Raw genomic sequence first — 19,468 nt, 5'->3', positions numbered from 1 at the left:
TTTATTGGAGTATAATTGCTTTACAGTGGTGTGTTAGTTTCTGCTTTATAACAAAGTGAATCAGCTATACATACACATATATCCCCATATCTCCTCCTTCTTGTGTCTCCCTCCCATCCTCCCTATCCCACCCCTCTAGGTGGTTACAAAGCACCAAGCTGATCTCCCTGTGCTAAGCACCTGCTTCCCACTAGATAGCTATTTTACATTTGGTAGTGTTTGGTAGTGTATATATGTCCACGTTACTCTCTCCCTTCGTCCCACCTTACCCCCTTCCTCCTCCCTGTGTCCTCAAGTCCATCCTCTACATCTGCGTCTTTATTCCTGTCCTACCCCTAGTTTCTTCAGAACCTTTTTTTTTTTTTTCAGATTCTATGTGTGTTAGCATACGGTATTTTTCTCTTTCTGACTTAGTTCACTCTGTATGACAGACTCTAGGTCCATCCACCTCACTACAAATAACTCACTTCCGTTTCTTTTTATGGCTGAGTAATATTCCATTGTATATATGTGCCACATCTTTATCCATTCATCCGATGATGGACACTTAGGTTGCTCCCATGCCCTGGCTATTGTAAGGAGGGCTGCAGTGAACATTGTGGTACATGACTCTTTTTTTTTTTTTTTTTTTTTTTTTGCGGTACACGGGCCTCTCACTGCTGTGGCCTCTCCTGTTCCAGAGCACAGGCTCCGGACGCGCAGGCTCAGCGGCCATGGCTCACGGGCCCAGCCGCTCCGCGGCATGTGGAATCTTCCCGGACCGGGGCACGAACCCGTGTCCCCTGCATCGGCAGGCGGACTCTCAACCACTGCGCCACCAAGGGAAGCCCCATGACTCTTTTTGAATTATGGTTTTCTCAGTGTATGTGCCCAGTAGTGGGATTGCTGGGTCATATGGTAGTTCTATTTTTAGTTTTTTTTTTTTTTTTTTTTTTAGCTAGTCAAATTTAGCAGTGGGGGGTTGTATACCAACTTTAGTGACACTAACGTTAATAAGTTCTGGTAACCCACTACCATCGGACCAGCCTATTTTTAGTTTTTTAAGGAACCTCCACACTGTTCTCCATAGTGGCTGTATCAATTTACATTCCCACCAACAGTGCAGGAGGGTTCCCTTTTCTACACACCCTCTCCAGCATTTATTGTTTGTAGATTTTTTGATGATGGCCATTCCGACTGGTGTGAGGTAATACCTCATTGTAGTTTTGATTTGCATTTCTCTAAAAAACAATTACTTCTTGACATGAGGGTTTAAAAACTCTTTAGGTCAGTCATTGGCCAATTTCTTGTTGTTATTGTTGTTGAAGAAAGTTTGTGGAAAGAAAAGCAAGCTCATATCATTAAAAGAAAAGGATGTGAGGAAGAAGGTAATTTGGTAAAAATTGATATTTAATATAAAATAATTTTTGTTCTTCCATGTCAAAATTTTAAATGGGAGAAGTGGGGTAGTTTCTGTTCCACATGTTTATTTTGAAGCTACTGCCAGAAAGATTACCTTTCTTTCCTCTGTCATTTTTTTCTCCAGGTCTTCATTTAGAAGCAAAAGAAAAGAACAATAATCCCCACTTACAGGAGGGAAAGGTGCCTTGAAGAGTGTTTCTTGGACTTTAGGAAGGAAAATGCTATTGCAGAATGTGAGAAATTCTGCCCCAGGCCAAACAGATTAAATCCCTTCTCTACCTTCAGAGCCTGTTTTCTTAGACTTCTGTTGATCACAGAGAACAACTCTGCTAGGTTGCCCTGACTCAAGAGTGGCAGAGTTTGGGGCAGCCAGGGACACACATATCTGCATTTTTATGACTTTAGAGAGTTTGGATTGTACTCCTTGCCTTAATATTGCAGAGACAGTACTGTCATTGGAACTGGAGGAAGGTCTGCTCTGTTCTCTGCTTACTGTGGGAGAAAGGGAGGGAGCTGTCCTGGGTTTAACTCCCAAATCAAATATAAAGTAGTACATCCCAAGACATGTTTAAAGGGTTTTTCTTTCCCAACTTTTTATTATGAAAAATTTCAAACTTATAGAAAGTTGAAAGAACAGTACAGCAATTATTGCCCATTACCCAGACCCAGCAGTTATTAACATTTTGTCAGGTTGGCTTTATCTATAACTGTATATGTGTTATGTAAGTATGTGACATTATTTTCCCCTGGGAAAATAAATTGTGGGCATTATGAAACTTCCAGTTAAAACTTGTGTTTGTAAATTTCTCTGCAGGGGCAATATCTACTTAAATGCTATTTAAAAGAGTAGATAGATACACTGTAGGTAGGAACAAAGCCACCCTGAAATAAAAAGGAACATAATTTTTGTTTTTCCTTATTTGCAGTGAGCTCATCTTGTCTCTTTGAACTTTTCAGCACAGCTTACTACCTTGTGTAATCATTTGCAGATTTTCACCGTCTTGCATTTAAGATAATCATAGGTGTTTTGAAGCTAGTATATTTTTCTTTTTGTTATAGATGATCCCTCTGATAAGCCACCTTGCCGAGGCTGCTCCTCCTACCTCATGGAGCCTTATATCAAGTGTGCTGAATGTGGGCCACCTCCTTTTTTCCTGTGCTTACAGGTAACTCTTTAAGGGGAGGCTTGCCTAGTTTTATGGATATAGTAAATTCAGAGATGACTATCAATTGCTCAGAAGGACCATACCTTATTAAGTCTATTTTTTCCAATCAATATTCAATTACACATTTTACCAGTGAAAAATTGGGGAACAGAGCAGGATGGATGAGATAGACTGTTGAATATTCCACTTCCCTGTCTCAACCTAATGCTGTTTTTACCAGTAAATTTCAAGTATTGGGACTACAAGAAATAGAATTGGAGGATTATTCCTTTTGATAGAACCTATGACACTGTTTTTTGTCTTACTGAGGTGTGATGTTTGGGCAGGTGACAAACCAGGGAACAAACTATTTCGTCGATGATGGTGGTAATAGCAATACTAATGATAAGTGCTGGGCTTCCCTGGTGGTGCAGTGGTTAAGAATCCGCCTGCCAATGCAGGGGACATGGGTTTGGGCCCTGGTTCTGGAAGATCCCACATGCCACAGAGCAACTAAGCCTGTGCGCCACAACTACTGGGCCTGTGCTCTAGAGCCCGCTAGCCACAACTACTGAGCCCACGTGCCACAACTACTGAAGCCCATGCACCTAGAGCCCGTGCTCCGCAACAAGAGAAGCCACTGCAATGAGAAGCCCGTGCACTGCAACGAAGAGTAGCCCCTGCTCACCGCAACTAGAGAAAGCCTGTGCGCAGCAACGAAGACCCAACGCAGCCAAAAATAAATAAATTTTTAAAAAATTGTTTAAAAAAAATACTAATGATAAGTGCTTACTCTGTGCCAGGCACTATCTTGAGTACTTTGCATGAATTAACCTTTAAATAATAACTGCAACCCTAGGAAGTAACTATGATTAGTATCCCTATATTATAAAGGAAACTCAGGCAAAGAGAGGTTAAATAGTTGGCTCAAGGTCACACAGCAAATACCATATTTTATCAGATCCAAGATGCTATTGATTAAAAGAAACATCCCAATTTCAGAAATGTTAAAGTGTAAAAATGGCTGATGGAAGTTGTAATATACTTTTTATTATAAGATGAATCCACATTTCTGAGTTTTAAAATATGAAATAATACATGTCTTAGAATTGCTGAAATAAGCTAAGAGCCAGGATTCAAATTTAGGCAGTCTGCTTCCAGGGCTTATGCTTTTATAAAAGGAGTTGTCCTAGGAAAAAGTCTTTTTTTCAGATCATTGTTTTTCTCTATGAGGGCCGTTGAAAGACTGGGATCATGAACTTAACCTTCCTGTTGTAGCTGCAGACAAGAACTAAATGAATTCTTAAAAACTCATCACAAGAGTAAAATACCCCCAAGCCATCTTCTATCCTTTAAGAAAGCATTTCAAAATGTAGCTTTTTGGTAACTTAGTTTTCTTTTCTTTTGCAGTGTTTCACTCGAGGATTTGAGTACAAGAAACATCAAAGTGATCATACTTACGAAATAATGGTAATGATGAAGTTGTAGGAATTTCCCTTCATTTTCAAGTATTATACTGGGAATTAGTCTTTTTTTTTCTTCATCTGCAAGTATCTCACTTTTCTTTCGCCCACTTCTGGATTAGGTAATCATTGCGCAATAAGCTTTTTAGGGTTTTATGGATCTTCTAAGGCATTTAAGTCCAAAAAATCATTTTATATACTCAGATTTTTTGGTTCAAATTAGAAGGAATTTAAAGGAAGTGCTTTTTGAGATTTACTAATATAAGGATCAGAGGTTTGTGGTTTTCTAAGTTCATTGATAAACATGTAATGTGTTGTCGCTGTGTTTGGCTAATGGTATTTTTATGTGGTTTGTGTGGGCAGTGGTGATATTTATATCTGACAGTCCACCTCCCCAGCTTTGGGGAAGTTAGTTACCCTCAGAGAGTTAAGTTGTAAAATGGATGTAGGGTGAATAACATAGTAATATACAAAATCACTTTGAAGAGGTAGACTGACTTATAGGCCAGAATAAGACTTGGCTGTAATTTGATTGTTTGCCACCTCTAAAGAAGGAATGAGAGGCAGATGTTGGTAGTGTCCTTCCAATATCTAGCCAGAGGAACGGGCACTTCAGTAAACCAAAGTGAATATCTGGTATGCTTGATGGGTGTATATACAGTACCTTTGTCAGTTATCAGAGCCTAACTCCTAGTTCACCAAGTAGTTTTCTTACATTTGGCCTCCCATGTTGTTTTTCTTACAGGAAGGAATGCTGGTTGGGCATCTACTTGACAGTAATTTCACGTCATAGGTTAATCCTTTGATACATGTGTTAGTTTTCTCTTGTTGCCATAACAACTTAACCAAAAATGAAGGAGCTTAACACAAATTTATCATCTCACAATCTGTTGGTCAGAAGACCGTTAGGCTCAGTGGTTTGCTCCAGATTCTGTAAGGCTGAAATGAAAGTGTTGACCTGTCTGGGTTTTTATCTGGAGACCCTGCGGGAGAATCCACTTCCAGTCTACTTCCATTCTCATTCAAGTTGTTGACAGAATTCACTGCCGGGAGGTTGTAGGACTGATGCTACTGTTTCCTTATTAGTTGTTGGCCAGGGCTTACTCTTAGTCTCTAGAGGTTCCTGGCCCCCATTCTCAATATTCAAAGCCAGCAATGGCAGGGTGTCCTTGAGGGTTACTGATGAAATGCTTGGCATCTCTCTGACCTCTCCTGTGCTGAATCTCTCTGACTCTTCTGCCTCTCTCTTCTACTTTTAAGGGCTGTGTGATTATATTGGGCCCACTAGCATAATCTCCTTATTTTACAGTCAGTTGATTAGTACCTTAATCCCATTAGCATAGTCCCTTCACAGTAATATCTAGTTAGTGTTTGATTGAATAATCAGGGGACAGGAATCTTGGGGGCACTGGGGGACATCTTTAGAATTCTGTATACTGCAGTGCTGTAGCATATCTACTTCAGTCTCTTAAAAGTTTAGAAAGGGTAACTCAGCATCTCCAAGTCTGATTATTTATGAAGTCTTATTTAAGTGAGTTTCTGGGCCTGTAATGCTGAGAGTCAGATCCTGGTCCATAATGAATTAGTCAAAGAAACGCTCCTTAGTACGAGTTCTTGGCAGCCAGTTGTATAGCGTTCCCCTGCCTCTTTCTAAACACCCTCAGTCTTCTAAGTAGTTTCTTCACTAATTATAAGATTTGGAATACATTTTTTAATATTAGACTTTGTTTTTTAGAGAGTTACAGGCTCACAGCAAAATTGAGTGGAAAGCACAGAAATTTCTCTGCCCCTGCAAATGCATAACCTCCCCCATTATCAACATCCCCCACCAGAATTGTACATATGTTATCATTGACAAACCTACATTGACACCTCGTTATCACCCAAAGTCCATAGTTTACATTAGGGTTCACTCTTGGTGATACACATTCTATGGGTTTGTAGAAATACATAATGACATGTACCCACCATTATAGTATCATACAGAGTAGTTTCATGTTCCTAAAAATATTCTGTGTTCTGCCTGTTCATCCGTCCCTCCCCCCAGCCTCTGGTAACTACTGATGTTTTTACAACCTCCATGGTTTTGCCTTGTCCAAAATGTCATAAAGTTGGAATCATACAGCGTGTAGCCTTTTCCAATTGGCTTTTTTTACCAAGTAATATGTATTTAAATTTCCTCCATGTCTTTTCATGGCTTAATAGGTCATTTCTTTTTTAGCACTGAATAATATTCTGTTGTCTGGATGTACCACAGTTTATTTATTCATCCACCTACTGAAGGACATCTTGGTTGCTTCCAAGTTTTGACAATTAAGAATAAAGCAGCTATAAATATCCATGTACAGGTTTTTCTATGGACGTAAGTTTTCAACTCCTTTGGGTAAATACCAAGGAACATGGCTGCTGGATCACATGGTAAGAGTATGTTTAGTTTTGTAAGAAACTGTCAAACTGCCCCAAGTGGCTGCACCATTTTGCATTCCCACCAGCAATGAAAGAGAGTTCCTGTTGCTCCACATCCTCGTCAGCATTTGGTGTTGTCAGTGTTCTGGATTTTGGCCATTCTGATAGGTATATAGCGCTATCTTATTGTTTTAACTTGCATTTCTCTGACAACATATGATGTGGAACATCTTTTTCATATGAATAATTTTTTTTCCCTTTTGTTAATTGCAGAATGAGTGAAGGGCTCGGGGAGAGTATGGTCAAAGTGGCTGTGGCTTTGAGTTCATTTCACCAGGGTTATCAGATCTTCAGAAAGTTGGCTTATTCTTCCCAGATTCACACAAGAATGCCTAGAACCAGAATACAAATTTATTCATTTGAATTGTGAAAATAATTCCTTAAAGGATAATTCAGTATAGTTTGGGTAGATTGAAGTTATCCACTGCCGGAAAGCTGACCATGAGCTCTCTTCAGCTGTTCTGGACACCATCCCTTCTGCATAATGCTGACGGCATGAAGTTTCACTCCAAGTCCACCTAACTTTTCAGTTTACTTCATCCTTTTCTCACATATTCTACACACATACAAACACATTTCAGAATTCTGTCCTTTATTTTGTAGAGCTTTTGGAGGTTACTAATATTCTCTTTTTTTCTGCTAGTCTTTATGTATTCCCAGATAAGGAAAAGAAGAGTCTTTCCTTCTGTAGGAATGATGACCAAATTTTGCTTTTCCACACATGAAGCCACTAAAAACTTGATTTTTTCTCCTTTTTTCTTTTTGCATATGAAGCCTCAGAAAACTTTAAATGGTTTTCAGTACTTTTGCCATCTCACAGTGCTATATTTTTGGAAGTTACTCATGCTGTAGTGGGTGGTGCATTAATCAAGATTTCTGAGTTCTTTGCCTATTTTTGTCTTATAATTCTTAGAACCTTGAACAAGTCAAGGCACCTCTTTCAGCCACACCCTTTATACCAGTGATTCTTAAACTTTAGTGCATAAGAATCACCTGGGAGATTCTTAAAATTATAGATTCCTAGGCCTCACTGTTAGAAATTCTGGTTTGGTAGGGCCAAGATTGGGTCCAGAAATTGAATAATATTGATTCAGCTTTTAGAAAAACTGACTTATGCCCATTTATTTTTTGGTGTAGAAAGTCTTTCTGGTTTATCGCACAGTAAAGTTGGTGAGGACTAATTAATATTCTAAAATACACTTTTAGAAATAACAGGCTTTTCAACTATGAGTTGTCATATTTACCTGTATTTATGGTACTTTCCAGATTGAGTGATTATTTTGAATTTAATACTGACATAGACTCTGAAATTTCTCTTTCGGATCTCGTATCCGAAATATCTCATGTGAGGTATATTCCTAGTACGTGCTCAGATAAAATGTATTGCTTATTAGTAATGTAATTTCACAGATCACAGATTTTTTTTTTGCCATTAACAAAAGATAGAACAATTTCTAAATGCCCGTGTGATCTGAGGATGTCTTGTGTCACTTTTTTTTTAACTTATAGTAAATTTCAAGCATATACTAAAATACAGAAAATGGTGTTTCAGTTATCTGTTGCCCCCTAATAGCTGCCTCAAAACTTCATGGTTTAGGGACTTCCCTGGTGGCGCAGTGGTTAAGAATCCACCAGCCAATGCAGGGGACATGGGTTTGAGCCCTGGTCCGGGAAGATCCCACATGCCTCAGAGCAACTAAGCCTGTGCGCCACAACTGCTGAGCCTGTGCTCTAGAGCCTGCAAGCCACAACTACTAAGCCCACATGCCACAGCTACTGAAGCTTGCGTGTCTAGAGCCCTTGCTCTGCAACAAGATAAGCCACTGTGATGAGAAGCCCACGTACTGCAACGAAGAGTGGCCCCCACTCGCCGCAACTAGAGAAAGCCCACGCAGCAACGAAGACCCAATGCAGCCAAAAAATAAATACATAAATAAATTAATTTTTAAAAACTTTAAGAAAGAATAAAACGAATAAAGCTGCTTTGAACATTTTTGTATAAAGCTTTCTATGGACATATATTTTCGTTTTTCTTGGGTAAACACTTAGGAGTGGAATTGCTGGGTCATAATATAAATGATTATTTAACTTTTAAGAAACTGTCAAAAAGTTCCCTTAAATGGTTGTATCACTTTACACCTCAGCTAGCAGTGTATGAGAGTTCTGATTCCTCCACATGCTTGCCAAGTTTTGTTATTGTCATTGATATCCTAGTATTCTAGTGGGTATCATGAATGTGTAGTGGTATCATCATTTTTCTTTTACCTTTTACAGTGCTATTTGGAATTCAGATATAGTCTGTACATTCCAGTTGATTGCCTCATATATTTATCCTGTGGGTTCTCCCTCTCCTTCCCCTCCTTCTCTCACTCTTTCTCTTGTTTCTTATAGTTTGATTGTTTAAAAATCTGGGTTTATCTTATAGATGTTAGTGCAGTCTAGATTTTGCTGATTAACATGTTCCTCTGACTTCTGTGTTTCCTACAAATTAGTAGTTAATATATACTGGCTATATCAGATTCATTCATGATCATTGTTTAGATCTTCTGGGATTGCAAAATACAGTTATCTTTCAATTCTATCACTCCTTTTAATTTATGAGATTAAATAATTCTATAAAAAGAAATTTCATTATCTGTGTTGTCACCCTGAGGTAAAGTTTGTACAGAAGGGCAGGATAAATTATTTCCATTATTTACTAGTTTTGAAAGTATGAGATGGTTCCCTGGCATCCTCTAGATATTTAGAATGTTTAATGTGTTGTAATCCTTTGCAGTTCTTATTAACGCTCAGAATGTTCCATTTTTTGTCAGTGGGAGCCTCTACAAGTTGACCTCTGAATCCTTTTGACAGGACTCTTTTCGTCTTTGAGAGTTTCTTTGCTTTCCAGAGTAACGAAATGTTCCAGTCTCATCTTGTACATTTCCTACCCAAACCTGGAATTGCCTTTTTCTTCAAGGAGCCCTGGTTCCTTTAGTGGGAAATTGTATTTAGAGACTGCATACTGGGTACTAGAAGTGTTAATTGCTACTGTGTTAGTCATTTTTTCTAGACCTTTTCATTGAACAGTGATAGGAATTTTTAAAAATTTCTTGTACAATTTTTAAAGGTGACACGTCATTTACAGTTATTACAAAATATTGGCTGTGTTTCCTGTGTTGTACAATACATCCTTGTAGCCTCTCTTAAACCCAGTAGTTTGTACCTCCCACTCCTCCACCTCTGTATTGTGCCCCCCTCTCCCCCACTGGTAATCACTAGTTCTCTATATAGGAAATTGTTATTTTAAGACAAATAACATCATGAGTTCATACTAAAACTTTCTTGTTTTTAAATTTTATTAATTTATTTTATTTTATTTTTTTGGCTGCGTTGGGTCTTCGTTGCTGCGCGCAGGCTTCTCTAGCTACAGCGAGTGTGGACTATTCTTCGTTGCGGTTCCCAGGTTTCTCATTGCGGTGGCTTCTCTTGATGTGGAGCGTGGGCTCTAGGCACACGGGCTTCAGCAGTTGTGGCACGCAGGCTCAGTAGTTGTGGCTCGCGGGCTCTAGAGCACGGGCTCAGTAGTTGTGACGCACAGGCTTAGTTGCTCTGCAGCATGTGGGATCTTCCCGGACCAGGGCTCGAACCCATGTCCCCTGCATTGGCAGGTGGATTCTTAACCACTGCGCCACCAGGGAAGTCCCCATACTAAAACTTTCAATTCAAATAACAAGACTACACGGTTTTACATAGCCTCATAGATCTTACATCTCTTTTTTTTCCCCAAGCTCCAAGTCCCACTGCGCAGCGACACCAGTACAGTTACTTATTTGCTTTACCCCACAGCATATCAACATATAATAATCTCAGAATAACTGTACCAACACTACTTGAAAACAGTTTAAGATTTTTTTGGCAGTTCCTTTTACTCTTAAGGTATATTCTACTAGAAATATATAGTCAAGTTACTGTGTTTTAAAGTCACTTGGGGGCTTCCCTGGTGGCGCAGTGGTTGAGAGTCTGCCTGCCAATGTAGGAAACATGGGTTCATGCCCCGGTCCGGGAAGATCCCACATGCCGCGGAGCGGCTGGGCCCATGAGCCATGGCCACTGAGCCTGTGCGTCCGCGGCCGGTGCTCCGCAACGGGAGAGGCCACAACAGTGAGAGGCCCGCGTACCACCAAAAAAAATAAATAAATAAATAAAAAATAAAGTCACTTGGGATTGTTTCTTCCTGTGTGATTATGCCTTAAAATTAATTCATGGGTTTATTTGTTACATTTTGCTTTTGATTCTTATGATTTTAAAATCTAATAGTTAATGTACAGTATTTATGTTTTCAAAGTCAAGTCTACAAACAAGGAATATTTAGAGAGGTCCAGCTTCTATCCTTGTCCTTTTCACCCTATTTCCTCCCTCCCTCCCCCATAGGTAACCTTGGTTTTAATATATGGTTTATTCTTGCATTTTAAATGATAGAAATATACATATTTGTATTCCTGTGTTTCTTAGCTAAATGGGAACATACTATAATACTTATCTTTACCTTTTTGCTAAGTTTAAAAAACATATATTTCTGCCTGAGTTACAGTGGCATTTATGGTTGATAGTATTTATTGTAGACTCTTGTAGCTAATGGTGGAAGTAGAGGTGGGGGGATGTGGACAGCTAATAAGAATGTACTTTAGGCATCTCTCAATACCATGAGAATGACAGCCATTTGACTATAATTAGGATTATATTTGGGGTTGCCGGGTTCCATTTCTGTGTGTGTTCTTAGGCCAGACTTTTTCTTCCTTAGACCTCAGATTTTCCTGTCCTTGACCCCAGCTGGACTGCTCAAGAAGAAATGGCCCTTTTAGAAGCTGTGATGGACTGTGGCTTTGGAAATTGGTAAGAGCTTGGGAGTAAGGTTCTCCTGTGCTAGTGGGCTCCAGAAAGAAGGTGCTGTTGAGGGTAAAAGGAGGAGCCTTAGAAAAAGGAGTTTGGGGGCCATATGTTGCTTTTCTATTGACGCGTGACTTAGAGACAAGTCCTCTTCCCCTCTGCACATTATTTTCCAAGGCCTAAATGCCTCACAGGGCTATGAGATGTTTAGTGGTCCATGACTGGACAGCTCTAAAAGGCTGCTTTGGACATATCCACACAAGGAAGGTTGGTTATTCCTTTCTGAATAGTGGGGAAGTTTAGACTTATTAGTTATTGCTCCTTTCTGATTTCTGAATTTTTCTCGGCTGTAGATGCCCTCGTCATTTAAGTGAGTCAGACTTTAGACAGCCATGGCTTACCTGAGATTCAAATTTGACAGACTGCCTATCCTCATTCCCTGTTTTTAGCTTGTAGATACCTGCAAGAACTGAATAGCACTCATGGCTGTTGCCATGTGAGGCGACACTGCTTACTAATGATACCACCACTTTCATTTTTACCTTTTGGGAGTACTTTCACACCTATGATTTCATTTTGTGAACTAGATAGCAGAGGCATTTTTAAATATACTTTGTTCATGAAGAATCTGAAGCTTAGGGAGTTAAAATGACTTCTTATGACCACGTAGTTTATTCGTGAAGGGCCCCTAACTAGCTCTTCCTTGTCCTGACTTCCTAGTGTATATAATCTATCCTGATGTTAATAGAATATACTGTGCTGCCTCCCTTACGTCCAGGGCCTTGAAGAAGGAGAGTTGAGTTCAGTTCACATTTTGCTTGTATCCATTCATTCAACATTTATTAAGTATCATAAAATACTGTTTACTGTGGGAATACCAAAGAAGATAGAAAAAGTGATCATTCGCTTGCTAGTCATCTTTGGCCTAGTTTTTCACTTTTTGCCTACCATTCTAACTGTCTAAAATAGGCTAATCCTCTTTGTCCCCCTTCCCTCTCAACAAAGACCACAAAAAGACCATTATTTCTCTATCCGCTGTGGGTAAGACACTAAGCTTGGTGGTGAGGATGCTAGAGCCAAGAATTATGACATGTATCCTGACCTCAAGAAGCTTAGAGTCTAGTAGGGGAATCACAATATATGTACAGATGATTGAAGTACACAAAGCAGAGCATAGTAATGCCTTAGGAGAAGGACAGGTGAAGTACTGTGGAAGAGAGAAGTTGAGAGCAGACTTGGAGAGATTTCACCTATACCTTTCCATCATCTGGGCCAGGAGTCAGGGGTCTTAAGTAAAAATTAAGTGGCTTTGTCACTTATGTGCTTTGTGTTCTTAAGCAAGTTTCTTAATCTCTTTGGGCCTCATTTTTTCATCTGTGAAATTGAGATAGTAAATACACTACACAGTTAATACTAGGATTTATTTAAATTATGTTGTGAATATTTCCAGCTGAGAGCTTGGTCTGTCATGAGAGCTCTAGTAAAGAAATGTTTGTTCATGTGAAGTGTTTTGTAAACTATAAAACATGTGAATATAAAACTACTCTTATGTACATTTTTGAATGTTCTGAAGTGGCTTATCATTATTTATAGCAATTCTTTTGGTGGAGCCTAGCTTACATATTTTCTAGTGGTCTTCCTTTCTTTTGATAGAAAGGAAAGGGCTTTTTATTTTTTTGGCCATGCCGTATGGCATGTGGTATCTCCATTTCCTGATCAGGGATCAAACCCGCACCCCCTGCATTGGAAGGGCAGAGTCTTAACCACTGGACCACCAGGGAAGTCCAGGAAAGGACTTTTTTGTGTGTGTGTGTGTGTGGTATGCGGGCCTCTCACTGTTGTGGCCTCTCCCATCGCGGAGCACAGGCTCCGGACGCGCAGGCTCAGCGGCCATGGCTCATGGGCCCAGCCGCTCAGCGGCATGTGGGATCTTCCCAGACCGGGGCACGAACCCGTGTCCCCTGCATCGGCAGGTGGACTCTCAACCACTGCGCCACCAGGGAAGCCCCAGGAAAGGACTTTTAAAATATTGTTTCCGTATCTCGGAATAGCAGGATTTGGAACATCAGATTGCACCAGTACTATGTTTATATTTGTCCCAATGTTCTGCTGATAGCTCCATGATATCAGTTTGGAGATGTCAAGTTCCAGACATTATATAGGTAGGACTTAAAATATGGAAAGAACAAACCATGCTTTGACCATTATGTATAAATGAAAGCACTACTTCCTTCTCTCTTTTTCCATACTCTAGGCAGGATGTAGCCAATCAAATGTGCACCAAGACCAAGGAGGAGTGTGAGAAGCACTACATGAAGCATTTCATCAATAACCCTCTATTTGCATCCACCCTGCTAAACCTGAAGCAAGCAGAGGAGGCAAAAACTGCTGACACAGCCATTCCATTTCACTGTAAGTACCTCCCTATATCAGTAAGAGAGTTCAGTATTTAGCTTATTATAATTAATCATCTCAGTGTTAAGTCCAAGAAGCAATTTGTTATTTTTGTTCACTTGGTTGTGGTAATAATAGCGAACTTTTCGTCTTCTTTTTTTAAAATCTCATGTGACTTAGGGACTCATGGGTCTTCTAATAAAACATAACCAAACCCATGATGAATTATGAATGGACATCTTTTCTGAATGACTCCCAGAGCACGAGTAATGAAATATGAATGTTTTTCTTTCCCCACTCTTTCCTCATACTCTCTGGAAACAGTTTCATAAGTGATTAACTCAAAACCTGATGATACCTCCTATTTGAATAGCCCTTTGGATGTTAGCACTTTGTTTTCAAATGCCTTAGACCATTTCTTCCTCATGGCAGCCCAGTGAGACAGGCAGAGCAAGTGCTTTTGTTTTGCACACAAGGAAACTGAGATTCAGAAAGGTTAAATAATTTGTACAACGTCATGGGACTAGTGGATATTACAGTAGAGCCTGGACTCAATTCTGGCTTACTCCAAATCCAGTGGGGTTTTTTGCCTGTCAGTTGGATGGGATTTGTAAATTGAGATTGGTCCAAAGGAGTAAGGGAGCTGAAGCAGACAGGGTAAATACTTAAGTTCTGTAATACTGAAGAAAAGATCCTTGATTTTCTTTCATATTAGGAAAGCAAAAATAAGAGGGAATTTCTGTATTTACTTAGAGGATTCCCTAAGTCTTAGTTTCCTTTTCAAGAAATTAATTTGTTTCCATTAATACTTTATCTTTTTTTACTTTTTCTTTATAAAAATCTCTTGCGTTTTATTTATCCTCTCAGATGCTGTCTTTCTCCAAACAAAAATATTTCAGAATCTAAATGAGGACTTTCTTTGTGTCACTTTTTTATGCCAGTATTTTGTTAAGTAACTAAGAAAAACTAAATTCTTTCAGCTACAGATGACCCTCCCCGACCTACCTTTGACTCCTTGCTTTCTCGGGACATGGCAGGATACATGCCAGCTCGAGCAGATTTCATTGAGGTAAGAGAAACTTGTTTTTGTTTAGGATGAGGCTATATCTCTTACCTATAGGTTCCATACCACTAAAAAGAGATTTTCATAGCACTGTAACTTGTCGAGCCACATTTTCTCCATTTGAGTGCCTTTTTCTCACTTGTAAATATTTCTTTTAGAAAGATAAAAGTTCTTCAGAGCAAAAACTTATTTCATTTTTTAAAAAAATTAATTTATTTTATTTATTTATATTTTTGGCTGCGTTGGGTCTTCATTGCTGCACGCGGGCTTTCTCTAGTTGGTGGGAGCGGGGGCTACTCTTCGTTGCGGTGCGTGGGCTTCTCATTGCAGCGGCTTCTCCTGTTACGGAGCACGGGCTCTGGGCGCCTGGGCTTCAGTAGTTGTGGCACACGGGCTCAGTAGTTGTGGTGCATAGGCTTAGTTGCTCCGCAGCATGTGGGATCTTCCCAGACCAGGGCTTGAACCCGTGTCCCCTGCATTGGCAGACAGATTCTTAATCACTGCGCCACCAGGGAAGCCCCCAAACCTATTTCTTAAAGTTTCATTCCACATCTAGGGGGTTTTGAGGTTGTACTATATCAGGGGGTTGGCAAACTTTCTATTAAGGTCCAGATAGTAAATATTTTAGATTTAGTAGACCATAAATTCTCTGTTGGAACTAAACTTTGCCATTATTATGCAAAAGCAGCATAGATAATAGTAAACAAATGAGCATGCCTGTGCTCCAGTAAAACTATTTACAAAAATAGGCAGTGGGCTGAATTTGGGCTATAGGCTGTAGTTTGCTGACCTCTGTACTATATTCACAAGTTTATAAAGAATGATGAATGTGTGTAAAAACTACATGTTCTTCATTCAGCCATGGAGTTAAAAGCCATGTGAATGTAGTCACCAGTCTCCTGATTTATCACCTAATCTGCAATTATAGTACTCTTGGAGGTATTTAAGGTTTAGCAAACTACAAACAATTTTGCTAGCCACACCCAGGTCAGCATTTTGTTCATGGCAGCTGCTATTGTAGAGCTACCTCAGAGACACTACCCCTTCAGACTGTAGTCATTGAATAGAACATGAACAAATCTACCCATTGAGCTATGTAAGCAATATTATGGGATAAATAGAGCTCGAGATGGTGGTAAAAAGGTAGATGAATTAATGCAGACAATTTTCTTACCTAAATATTGGTTAGGCCAAAAAGTTCGTTTGGGTTTTTTGTGTTACGGAAAAACCCGAACGAACTTTTTGGCCAACCCAATACTCGAAGGGCTAGTAGGAGTTAGATTTCATGAACTGACTACTTTTAGTTTTTAGAACAATACGTTTGGCTTTATTCCTGGACTCATAACTTTCTCATTTTTTGCTGTCACTGCTGCCTGAAAGCCTCTCAGTTTTTTCCCATGACTTATTTACTTACGGCAGTTGTCCTGGCCTTGTACTCCATTCAGTACTTTTTAGCAAGTGCCATTTGCTTCTAAAGCATGGCTCCTGTAAAGGCATTACTCAAAGCTGGTGGATTTTAGATGGGAATTTTTTTTCCCAAACAGGAGTTTGACAATTATGCAGAATGGGACTTGAGAGACATTGATTTTGTTGAAGATGACTCGGACATTTTACACGGTAACATTTTATTACAGCCAATGTTTTTATTGATTGCAAACTGTGATGACACTGTATTGGGTGCTAGAAATATAAGAATGAATAAAACATGTCTCCTGCCCCTTATGGGACTCAAATTACAGTGGTTAAGTTGCTGAACTTACCCTGTTGCTGGGATTTGACCATAATGAGAAAGATCATTTGTGATGATGGTGAGAATGTTGATCATATAAGGGTAGTTGGGAATATCCCATCCCTCGGACTGTGTGAGCTTTCTTCTGGCTGAGATAAGCCTACACTGAAGTAATTGGTTAAATGGCCCGCACTGCCTCTTTAAAAGAAAGGGAATCAGGGTGAAGACCTTGGGACTTCAATAACAACTGCTGATACTAGATGTTCACTATAATTTGTTACCCAAAATTTCCCATAGCAGGGGAAAAGAATGGAAGTTCAAGAGTTTTTAGACCAAGATTGGAAATCTCTTGTTTCTCAGAACTGTTGAATTTTTAGCACTTCAGAATTCTCATCTAAGATTAACCCTCTAAGGATTTATGTCAACTCTTTTGTTATAACATAAATGGCTGATGCCAACAAGACTTTTAAAAGTGGATGGTTAGACTTTCAGTGAGTGTCCTTTTTTCCTTCTTTCCGTTTTCAGTGAACTACGTATTCAAAAGAATCCCCAATCTTCTGTTTCATTTCAGCCCAGAATTGAGGGTGATGCAGTAGGTGAATAATGCTCCTTTGGATTCTGTGTTTCCTAAACAACATCTTCATTGCTTTTCTTAAATGTATATCTCAGGTAGGAAAGGCAAGTTAGAATCCTTGTTGAATTTTAAATCAAGTTTTCATGTTGCATTAACTGGTCCTCTGTCACTTGAAGGGGAGTTTTATTCTTCCCTGCATAGAAGAGCTGAGTAGATATTTGTTACATCAGATCTGGGACCAAGAAAGAGTCCTCAGAAAAATTTTACCTTTAGAGTTTTTTCTCTACATATTTCTTGAGCAGTTTTCTTTGCAAAATTTCATTTCTCTTCTCCCACACAACTTTAAGGAAAGTCAAAGTGACGTAGATTGAACTAAAAGAGGAAAGCTTTAAAGCAAACTTCTTTAGCATTCACTAGAGCCTTTGTGTTTGTTCAGTCTTCCATGTCAATCTCTGCTTTTCAACCCTGATAATTCATGTTATTGTCTATTCTCACCTCATGTGTCATTCTCTTGAAGGCAGTGTGCAGGTTGCCATTCAGTATTTCTCGTCATACACACCAGCTTTAATTAAAATGGTATTGTTTCCTGGCTTGTATCTTTCTTATCCAGAATGCAAAAAAGCAGTTTCATAAATATCATTCTTTTAGATACTATTCAAAAGTACTGAACTTTTGAAAGTCAGACTCTCTAATGTCAGTCATGGCTCAGCTATGTAAGGGACTTGCTGAATCACTTCTCCAGGCCCTAATCCAAGGTCTTCATTCTTAAGCCTCAACATTATTAAGAAAACTGTAGTAATGGTTGGTATTTAATTTCACTCCTCATCCTTTGTGGAAGCATGATTTGCAATTTCTGCTGGTGCACTTATGGTCCTTTCTGTAATTAAGTGAGGGCAAAAGGAAAAAAATCAAAAAGAAGCAATTGATTAGCAAGTTTTATTTCAATTAGCATTTCAAACCTATAACATACTTTAGTTATTTGTGTTCTTTCTACAGTTTCTACAGCCTTTTAAGTTATTTGATTTTAATTCATTTGAACTAAGAATCAGTTATTGATTGTTATACATAAGTAGTTTTAACAGCGCTTATGTAATAATCCCTGCCTCTCCTTTCCCTCCCTGTCTAGTAGTGAACTGTAAGATGTTTAGATGGGTGCTTTTTAAAAGGTGATAGCATCATAAAGGGGTTTGGCAGGACTGGAGATCAAAGGGATGACTTGCTGGTGCCACAAAAGGATGCTTTGTTTATGGCTCTAAGTTCTCATATTAGCTCCTTTGGCAGTATGACCCACTGTCCACTTGGGCACATATTGTTCCAGCAGTTTCTCCTGGAACTCTCAGTGAAGCGGACTAGGAGCCCAAGGAAACTAGGAGGGAATGAGAAGGAGCTTTTCATGCATACCGAGAACAGAAAGAGGGGCACATATTTTGTGCACATCAGGACAGTGATTCAACCTCAGGCTTGCTTCTGAGTTACTGTGATCTTGGGCAAGCCCTTGGAATTTTGCATGCTGTTTCTTTGTGTCCCTGGCCAACAAAGAACAGATGATGCTGATTAGTCAGGGTGAATGTCTCCAGTGAAACGTGGTACATAATTCAGATTGGTGTTATTGCCATTCCATTATACCCTTTTTAAAATTTAATTTAATTAATTTATTTTTTTATTTGCGGTACGCGGGCCTCTCACTGTTGTGGCCTCTCCCGTTGTGGAGCACAGGCTCCGGACGCGCAGGCTCAGCGGCCATGGCTCACGGGCCCAGCCGCTCCGCGGCATGTGGGATCTTCCCAGACCCGGGGCACGAACCTGTGTCCCCTGCATCGGCAGGGGGACTCTCAACCACTGCGCCACCAGGGAAGCCCCCTTATACTCTTAATATTACTGAGCATTAATAACATTCCTTTTATGTTTCCTCACTTACAACTACTTGGGAGGAAGTAAACTGTTTGGCTGGGCTTTGTATCCCATCCCCTAGAAAGATCGCTTCTAGAAAATTGGGTGATGCCATGAAGCTCTTTTCCTCACCCAAGACTTTTGCTGTGATTCATGGAATTTGTCTAATAAAGGGGGTTTAAATGGTCCATTATAGAGGCCTGGGGACACAATGGAGGGACATGTAATTACATTCCACCATACCAGAAGTCTTTCAGAATGGGCCCCCAAAAGATATTGCATGTGAAGTAGTGTCTAAGGAAGAAAATAAGGAGGTTCTGAGATCCCTAAATGACACCTCCTCGTATTTTATTGAAATAAGCAGAAATTATTGGTCCAGAGAGAGAGATGCAAAGGACATAATTCGACGTTCCCTGTGGCATGTTGTGGGATGTCAGTGCAGACACACAGCATAGTTTCCTTTTCCTTAGTGGG

The 19,468-nt window shown here is 39.6% G+C and overlaps 1 protein-coding gene across 6 annotated transcripts in view; it reads left to right on the top strand.

The window, feature by feature from the left end:
* Positions 1-19,468, top strand: part of TADA2A (transcriptional adaptor 2A) — a 45,051-nt gene that overhangs the window by 8,254 nt on the left and 17,329 nt on the right. For 4 of the 6 annotated variants that reach the window (XM_067020795.1, XM_067020798.1, XM_067020796.1 and 1 more), the window contains exons 3-8: positions 2,461-2,567; positions 3,957-4,016; positions 11,259-11,350; positions 13,599-13,756; positions 14,719-14,807; positions 16,346-16,418. In XM_067020795.1, the coding sequence (XP_066876896.1) occupies positions 2,461-2,567; positions 3,957-4,016; positions 11,259-11,350; positions 13,599-13,756; positions 14,719-14,807; positions 16,346-16,418 (579 nt within the window). The remainder of the gene's footprint in view (positions 1-2,460; positions 2,568-3,956; positions 4,017-11,258; positions 11,351-13,598; positions 13,757-14,718; positions 14,808-16,345; positions 16,419-19,468) is intronic. The other 2 variants (XM_059048655.2, XM_067020797.1) reach the window with 1 other exon arrangement.

This window comes from Kogia breviceps, chromosome 19 (genome assembly GCF_026419965.1).
Source record: "Kogia breviceps isolate mKogBre1 chromosome 19, mKogBre1 haplotype 1, whole genome shotgun sequence".
Classification (NCBI taxonomy): Eukaryota; Metazoa; Chordata; class Mammalia; order Artiodactyla; family Physeteridae; genus Kogia; species Kogia breviceps.
Note: the sequence above shows the minus strand (reverse complement) of the source record. Positions and strands in the feature narration are given on the sequence as shown.